An 8,997-nucleotide genomic window follows, 5' to 3' on the forward strand; every position below is an offset into this window, starting at 1 on the left:
AAGGGTTTTTATCGATTTTTACTCTTTTCTACATTGTAGAATAGTAGTGAAGACATCGAAACTATGAAATAACACACATGGAATCATGTAGTAACCAAAAAAAGTGTTAAGAGACCGCCATGGTTGAGTGTGTACATGTTGTTCTTGTAGGTACCCATATTTTATGTATGGGAGAGTCTATCTGTGTTTACACACAGTTTGAGGGAGTTGGTTCATGTTTATTACTACCTCTGACAGGTTTTATTTGGAGGTTTAATATGTGTTTGTGTGAGTGTATATAAGATATGAGTGTGTTAATGTGTATATTGACTTATGTCCATGCATGTTGATTGTGTGTGCACCCCAAGGGTGGGGGGGTTGGGGTAGAGAGTAGGTGATGGTGTGCGTGTGAGTATGTGTGCATGCGAGTGTATCAGTCTCCTGCAGCTGCTGGCTCATTGAGTGTGTGTGTGCCTCACTCTCTCCCTCGGCTTGCCTTTCCTCTCCTCACCTTCAGAGAGAAGGACACACATTCCAGCGCTGCTTCCCGACTCTGGCCCGGGGCGACGCTCGGCCGGAGCTGATAAGTGACAGGGCCCCCAGCCTCCACACAGCGCCGTGCCGGGCACCCCCCCCCCCGCCCCCCCGTTCCTCCACCCCCTCCCAACCCTGACCCTCCCGCGGCCTGGCTCACTGCACAGACGTGCCGCTCCGGAATTCTGCCCTCTGCCCCACTTCTGCCCCCCTCCCCCCTCCGTGCCAGAGAGGAGGGAGTATTTAAAGAGCTAGGCTTGCTTTTATTTTGGTGCTGGTGGGTGACACTGCAGCCCCCCTCTCTCCCCCACTGCATGTATGGGCTGGGACTGGGCCGAGGTGTGAAGAGCGGGATCCGCCTCAAAGGTCTGTCTGAAGACACAGTGAGACAGACAGACAGTCACTGTATCATATTGACCAGTGACTTCGAGCAGAAGGAAATTCATGTAACTGTGATCAGGTGTTGCCAAGGTTTTCTACAAATGGCTGCACAGTTAGGTAACCCGCGGAGGGGAGTGCTTTTTTCCCCGCTCCATTTGTGTTGACAGAGCTGAGAGTCTATCGGCTTGATGTTTGGCTTTTGGTTTCTGGTAGAACGTTCTGCGTGGGTTTGGGCAGTTCTTTGTTAAGACAGGTTAGGTTGGCGTCTAGTTTCTCGAGGTATCGGGTTCATCTTCCTCACACGGATGTTTTCTCAGAGGGATAAAAAATATAAATTTAAGAAAAATTATAATTTTTCTTACTATTCCCTCACCGTACACACATGTAACGGTCTGGAATACGTTGCACCCTTGCGTTCTCAAATGCACGCACGCGCATTCACGCACGCACGCGCACACATACTCCTTGTGTTTAGCATTCCTATCAGAACCAACACCAAAAACCCAAGCACCAAAAAGCCTCCGACCACGCGTGCCTGTGACTCTGTGCCTGTGACTCTGTGCTTGTGTGTGTGCGTGTGTGTGTCCGCGTGCGGGCATGTGTGTCCGACCTCGATCGCTGGAGCCTATCCAGGGTTTCCGTGGTGACCACACAACACAGCGAGACAATCAGAGGCAGGCCCACGCAGTGCGGCGAGAGGACATTAACACAGGAACCGCGGGTCAGGGGGCAGAGGAAGGGAGAGGGGGAGAGGAAGGTGGAGGGAGGGGGACAGAGGCAGGGAGGGGAAGAAGGGAGAGGATGGTGGAGGCAGGGGGGCAGAGCTACAGGGAAAGGAGGGGGGAGGGGGAGAGGGAGAAAAACAACAAAAGAAAAGTAAAACCTTTAAAGGTAGTTTGGGCCTGTCTCTTTCATGCCTCACCGCTATCAAGTGTTTGCTTTAAAGCTTCTTTGGCCATAGAACTGACTGCCTCTCCTGGGCTGCACACACACCCTCTACACTAAACACAGAACCTCAGTGTCTGAATTGAATGTGGTGGGGTTCGTCAGAGATGGTTGCATGCGTGACTGAGTCGGTGAGCAGGAGGGTATTTGTGTATTTGTGCGTGTGTGTGTGTGAATGTGCTTGTCTGTACGTGTGTGAGTATAGTGGGTATCAGAAGTGTTCACCCCCCTTGGATCTTTTTTTTCACGTTTTGTTGCGTTACGAAGTGGGACTGAAATAGATTTAATTTAAATGTTTATCACTCATCTACACAAAATACTCCATAATGTCAAAATGGGAAGAATTAAACACATTTTTTCAAATGAATTAAAAATGAAATAAGTCAAATATAGTCATTGCATAAAGTAAGTATTCACCCTTTTTGTTTAGGCAAGCCTAAATCAGTTCAGGAGTCAAATTTGGCTTATCAAATCACATAAGTTACCTGAACTCACTCTGTGTGAAATAATAGGGGTTGACATAATTTCTTTGACTGCCTCTTCCTCTGTCCCCCATACATACAACATATGTAAGGTCCCTCAGTCAAGTATTGAATTTTAAGCACAGATTTAACTACAAAGACCAGGGTGCTTTTTAAAAGCATCATAAAAGAAGGGCCGTTATTGGTAGCAATACCAAATCAGATTTTGAATATATCTTTTAGCATGGTTAATAACGATGCTGTGGATGATGTACAGTAGTGGCCAAAAGTTTTGAGAATGACACACATATTAATTTCCACAAAGTTTGCTGCTTCAGTGTCTTTAGATATTTTTGTCAGATGTTACTATGGAATACTGAAGTATAATTACAAGCATTTCATAAGTGTCAAAGGCTTTTATTGACAATTACATGAAGTTGATGCAAAGAGTCAATATTTGCAGTGTTGACCCTTCTTTTTCAAGACCTCTGCAATCCGCCCTGGCATGCTGTCAATTAACTTCTGGGCCACATCCTGACTGATGGCAGCCCATTCTTGCATAATAATGCTTGGAGTTTGTCAGAATTTGTGGTTTTTTGTTTGTCCACCCGCCTCTTGAGGATTGACCACAAGTTCTCAATGGGATTAAGGTCTGGGGAGTTTCCTGGCAATGGACTCAAAATATCGATGTTTTGTTCCCCGAGCCACTTAGTAATCACTTTTGCCTTATGGCAAGGCACTCCATCATGCTGGAAAAGGCATTGTTTGTCACCAAACTGTTCCTGGATGGTTGGGAGAAGTTGCTCTCGAAGGATGTGTTGTACCATTCTTCATTCATGGCTGTGTTTTTAGGCAGAATTGTGAGTGAGCCCACTCCCTTGGCCGAGAAGCGTGCCCACTCCCTTGGCTGAGAAGCAACCCCACACATCAATGGTTTCAGGATGCTTTACTGTTGGCATGACACAGGACTGATGGTAGCGCTCCCCTTGTCTTCTCTGGACAAGCTTTTTTCCGGATGCCCCAAACAATCGGAAAGGATTGAGAAAATGAATTTACCCCAGTCCTCAGCAACCCAATCCCTGTACCTTTTGCAGAATATCAGTCTGTCCCTGATGCTTTTCCTGGAGAGAAGTGGCTTCTTTGCTGCCTTTCTTGACACCAGGCCATCCTCCAAAAGTCTTCGCCTCACTGTGCGTGCAGATCCACTCACACCTGCCTGCTGCCATTCCTGAGCAAGCTCTGTACTGGTGGTGCCCCAATCCCACAGCTGAGTAAACTTTAGGAGATGGTCCTGGCGCTTGCTGGACTTTCTTGGGCGCCCTGAAGCCTTCTTCACAGCAATTGAACCGCTCTCCTTGAAGTTCTTGATGATCCGATAAATGGCTGATTTAGGTGCAATCTTACTGGCAGCAATATCCTTGCCTGTGAAGCCCTTTTTTGTGCAAAGCAATGATGACAGCACGTGTTTCCTTGCAGGTAACCATGGTTGACAGAGGAACAACAATGATTCCAAGCACCACCCTCCTTTTGATGCTTCCAGTCTGTTATTCGAACTCAATCAGCATGACAGAGTGATTTCCAGCCTTGTCCTCGTCAACACTCACACCTGTGTTAACGAGAGAATCACTGACATGATGTCAGCTGGTCCTTTTGTGGTAGGGCTGAAATGCAGTGGAAATGCTTTTGGGAGATTCAGGTCATTTGCATGGCAAAGAGGGACTTTGCAATTAATTGCAATTCATCTGATCACTCTTCACAACATTCTGGAGTATATTGCCATTGTACAAACTGAGGCAGAAGACTTTGTGACACAAATATTAATTTTCATTCTCAAAACTTTTGGCCACCACTGTATTAACCTCTTACATCTAGACATTCCGCTAGCGGAACACCTGCTCCAGTATCCAATGATAGGCGTGGCGCGAATTACAAATTCCTCAAAAATACAAAAACTTAAATTTTTCAAACATATTACTATTTTACACCATTTTAAAGACAAGACTCTCCTTTTATCTAACCACACTGTCTGATTTCAAAAAGGCTTTACAGCGAAAGCAAAACATTAGATTATGTCAGCAGAGTACCCAGCCAGAAATAATCAGACACCCATTTTTCAAGCTAGCATATAATGTCACAAAAAACAAAACCACAGCTAAATGCAGCACTAACCTTTGATGATCTTCATCAGATGACACGCCTAGGACATTATGTTATACAATACATGCATGTTTTGTTCAATTAAGTTCATATTTATATCAAAAACCAGCTTTTTACATTAGCATGTGATGTTCAGAACTAGCATTCCCACCGAACACTTCCGGTGAATTTACTAAATTACTCACGATAAACGTTCACAAAAAACATAACAATTATTTTAAGAATTATAGATACAGAACTCCTCTATGCACTCGATATGTCCGATTTTAAAATAGCTTTTCGGTGAAAGCACATTTTGCAATATTCTAAGTAGATAGCCCGGCATCACAGGGCTAGCTATTTAGACACCCACCAAGTTTAGCCCTCACCAAAGTCAGATTTACTATAAGAAAAATGTTATTACCTTTGCTGTTCTTCGTCAGAATGCACTCCCAGGACTTCTACTTAAATAACAAATGTTGGTTTGGTTCAAAATAATCCATAGTTATATCCAAATAGCGGCGTTTTGTTCGTGCGTTCAAGACACTATCCAAGGGTGACGAAGGGTTACGCGCCCGACGCGTTTCGTGACAAAAAAATTCTAAATATTCCATTACCGTACTTCGAAGCATGTCAACTGCTGTTTAAAATCAATTTTTATGCCATTTTTCTCGTAAAAAAGCGATAATATTCCGACCGGGAGTGGTTGTTTTCGTTCAAAGAGAGAGAAAGTAAACATGGAGTCGACTCGTGCACGCGCCTCAGTCTCATAGTACTCTGACCGACCACTATCCAAACGCGCTAATGTTTTTCAGCCAGGGCCTGCAAAGCCACGATTCAGCTTTTTGCCGCCTTCTGAGAGCCCATGGGAGCCGTAGGAAGTGTCACGTAACAGCAGAGATCCCCTGTTTTGGATAGAGATAATCAAGAAGGCCAAGAAATGGTCAGACAGGGTACTTCCTGTACAGAATCTTCTCAGGTTTTGGCCTGCCAAATGAGTTCTGTTATACTCACAGACACCATTCAAACAGTTTTAGAAACTTTGGAGTGTTTTCTATCCAAAGCTTATACTTATATGCATATTCTAGTTTCTGGGCAGGAGTAATAATCAGATTAAATCGGGTACGTTTTTTATCCGGCCGTGAAAATACTGCCCCCTATCCATAACAGGTTAAACCACCCAGACACAACAAAGATAAAGTTGTCCTTCTGGACCGAGCTGCAGGACAGAAAGGAAACTGCTCAAGGATGTCACCATGAGGCCATTAGTGATTTTTAAAACAGCTGCAGAGTTCAATGGTTGTAATGAGACAACTGAAGATGCATCAACATTGTAGTGACCCACAATAATTACCTAACTGACAGAGTGAAAAGAATAATAAAAATATACAGAATACAAATATTCCAAAACATGCATCCTGTATGCAAAAAGGCACTAAAGTAATTCTGTAAAAAAGAAAAGAAAAAGAAAGACAATAGAATACACTTTTTGGCCTTAATGCAAAGCCTTATGTTTGGGGCAAATCCAACACAACACATTACTGAATGAATGCCTCCTTATTTTCAAGCATGGTGTTGGCTACATCATGTTATGTGTATGCTTGACAGCGGCAAAGAGTGGGGAGTTTTTCAGGATAAAAAAAGAAACGGGTTGGAGCTAAGCACAGGCATAATCCTAGCGGAAAACCTGGTTCAGTCTGCTTTCCACCAGACACTGGGAGATTAATTCACCTTTCAGCAGGACAATAACCTACAACACAAGGTCAATTTGCTTAACAAGAAGACAGTGAAAGTTCCTGAGTGGCCAAGTTACAGTTTTGACTTAAATGTCCTTGAAAATCTATGGCAGGACTTGAAAATTGCTGTCTAGCCATGATCCTCAACACCTTGAAAGAACTTGGCGTGCAAAGCTCTTAAACTAACCCAAGAAGACTCACAGCTGTAATCGCTGCCAAAGGTGTTCCCGACATGTATTGACTCGGGGTACTTATCTAATCAAAGTATATTAGTGTTTAATTTTTCATGAATAATTTTTTATTTTTTTAATCTTCCACTTTCTTATTACAGAGTATTTTGTGTAGGTCGTTGAAAGAAAATGACAATTAAATCAATTTTAATCCCACTTTAACATGATAAAAAGTTAAGAAATCCAAGGGTATGTGTGTTTAAGTGTGTGTGCTCACACATCTGTGTCCCCCGGGGACGGCGCTAAAAATACTCGGTTCCTCAAGCCTTCTGGTGTCTGAACAGCGTCTGTCTGCTCTCCATCGCTGTCCCCGTGGCCCTCCTCTGCTCCTCCGCTCCCATCCCTCAATTATACCCCCTCCCAAACATCGTGCCTCTCTGTCTCACACGCACATGCACGCACACACACACCAACTACACCCAGCTGTGTCCCTGCTCCTCTTCCTATGAAGATGACCTCCAGTCTGGCATGCTACAGCTCAGGACGGAGGAGTCTGGAGGGAGGGTAGAGGAAGAAGGAAAGGGCGAGCAGGAGAAAGGGGGGAAAACGCAGAAATAGGAGAGGAGATGGGATCAGGGAGAATGTTCCATGATGGCAGTCGGCTCACAGACCTCTTGTATTAGCGTTCCCAGTTACGGGGATGCGCGACAACAGACCAATACATAGTAGCCATAGTGAGCTTCAGCTCCGTTCGTTGATGCAAGGCACCTCTAACCATTCGTCTAATGTCTGCCTCTGTCTCCCTCCCAGATGTCTGCGTGATGGCAGCCTACCGCAGGGCCATGTCTGAGGATGTGGTGTCTGAGGGGGGCGGAGACACCTGTTCACGGAGTGGTCGGGTGGCTCAGCTCATGAAGAACTTCAGCGGGAAGAGCCCCACGACCCCTGCACAGACTCCTCCTCCCCGCGGTAGCAAACCCCCCATCCCCACCAAACCCAACCACCTGCACCTGGTTGCCAGCCCCTCACTCAGGTAATCCACAGGACCTGACCACCAGGGCCACCCGCTGTCCCCCATCATACCACACCCCACCCAGGCCCCACTGAACACTGCTGGGCACCCAGCCTGGGGGTCTCAGCAACTGGGGACAAGGACGCAAGGAGGCAGGCCCCAAGGCTCTCAGGAACACAGCCAAAACCTTTGACTCCATTGCTGTTACTCCAAAAGCAAAGCAATGAGAATAGAGCTTTTGCCATTTTTACCTGTGCCATGTTTTATTTAGTGTTTTAAATTGTACAGTACTGTAAATTCTCTCTGTGGGGAAAAGGTGAACCAAAAGCGTTGCTTGTAAAACAGCGTCTTCCTTTGTTTCCTGCTTTTGCCTTTTTATATTCAATGTATTATTGACCGTATCATACCATGTATTCTTCACCTGTCTATCTACTTAAAAAAAAAAAAATCTTGCCATGAACAAATACCACTTTACTGTTACATTTGGCGCACAATATGTTCACAAAGCTTGTGCAATGTTGTCAAGGTCATAAACCTGTTCTTGAGATTGCAACAAATCATGACAAATGTCACCCTGAATGACGCAGTACTTTTGTTTTCGTAGTTAAGAGCTTATCTGTTTGGTGACTAAATATAAAGACAATTGTTCCATGTGCTAACAAATGACAGAGCCAAATTGATCATACACGCCTGTCATGGCCAAGGAGATGGGTAGAGTACAGTATGGCTGGACAGACGGGTATAACCGGGTGAGTGAGGGAAGGTGGTTCCTCCTTAATAATCCACGGCGCTCCTCACCGGGAGCAGCACCGTCAGCTTGTTTACTGTCACATCTCCCCTGACTGCCACCTGGCCGAACAAGCACCTATCGAACAAGCAGCTATCTACCTGAGATTGACCAATGACAGTGCCAAACGTCTCTGCTCTGTGTCCCGGTGGACCGAACACTGGCAAGCCACACGGTCCGTGCCAAATAAATCTTGTTAGCTGTGGTTAACCTGTCTGTTATTTTCCTCAATCTCACTTTTGATTGGTTGCACTCGTTTTTTCAATTTTTTAAAACATTTTTTACTATGTTAATGGGGAGAGCGAGAGTGACGATCTCTGTGTCTGTGTGTAACGAGTGTGCGTTGTCCCACACAAGGTGTGTGTTGAACTATGTGTGTGATGTCAGGCCTGTGTGGCGCAACCACAGTGGAACAATAAAATCATTTGACCCCTCCAAGCGCTAGTGATGTGAGTTTTCCAAGAGGCAAGGCGGTATGTGTGTGTGTGTGTGTGTGTGTGTGTGTGCCTTCTGCATGATTCTCTCTCTTTATCCACTTTATATCCAGGATTTTTTTGGCGGCACAGAAATGTACACCCGGTAAACTTTGGTTCCTTTTAGATTCCATGAGTGAAATTCAGAGTGAAAGTAGAGGGGAAAAAACTCCCTATAGGCTTCCCCTCCCAGATCCCTATTTGGGTAGTTAATATAAAACATCAATTCCCTCATTTAACCTCTCTTGGCTGCCCCCTGCTTGCCAGTCAAAGCAAAGCATTATACCTCTGAGGAGATGCAGTGCCAGCCAGTGAGGAAAAGAGGGAGTGTGTGCGAGAGAGGGAGAACGAGAGAGAGAGAGAGTTATTTCACTTTTTTTTTG

At 45.1% G+C, this 8,997-nt stretch overlaps 1 protein-coding gene across 1 annotated transcript in view; it reads left to right on the forward strand.

Annotated features, from left to right (window-relative positions):
• LOC106603020 (extensin) overlaps window positions 1-8,579 on the forward strand; it is a 39,347-nt gene extending 30,768 nt beyond the window's left edge. The window contains exon 8 of the mRNA XM_045716905.1: window positions 7,153-8,579. Within this exon, the coding sequence (XP_045572861.1) occupies window positions 7,153-7,379 (227 nt within the window). The 3' untranslated portion in view covers window positions 7,380-8,579. The remainder of the gene's footprint in view (window positions 1-7,152) is intronic.
• The last annotated feature ends 418 nt before the right edge of the window (window positions 8,580-8,997 follow it).

This window comes from Salmo salar, chromosome ssa04 (genome assembly GCF_905237065.1).
Source record: "Salmo salar chromosome ssa04, Ssal_v3.1, whole genome shotgun sequence".
In the NCBI taxonomy this organism is placed as follows: Eukaryota; Metazoa; Chordata; class Actinopteri; order Salmoniformes; family Salmonidae; genus Salmo; species Salmo salar.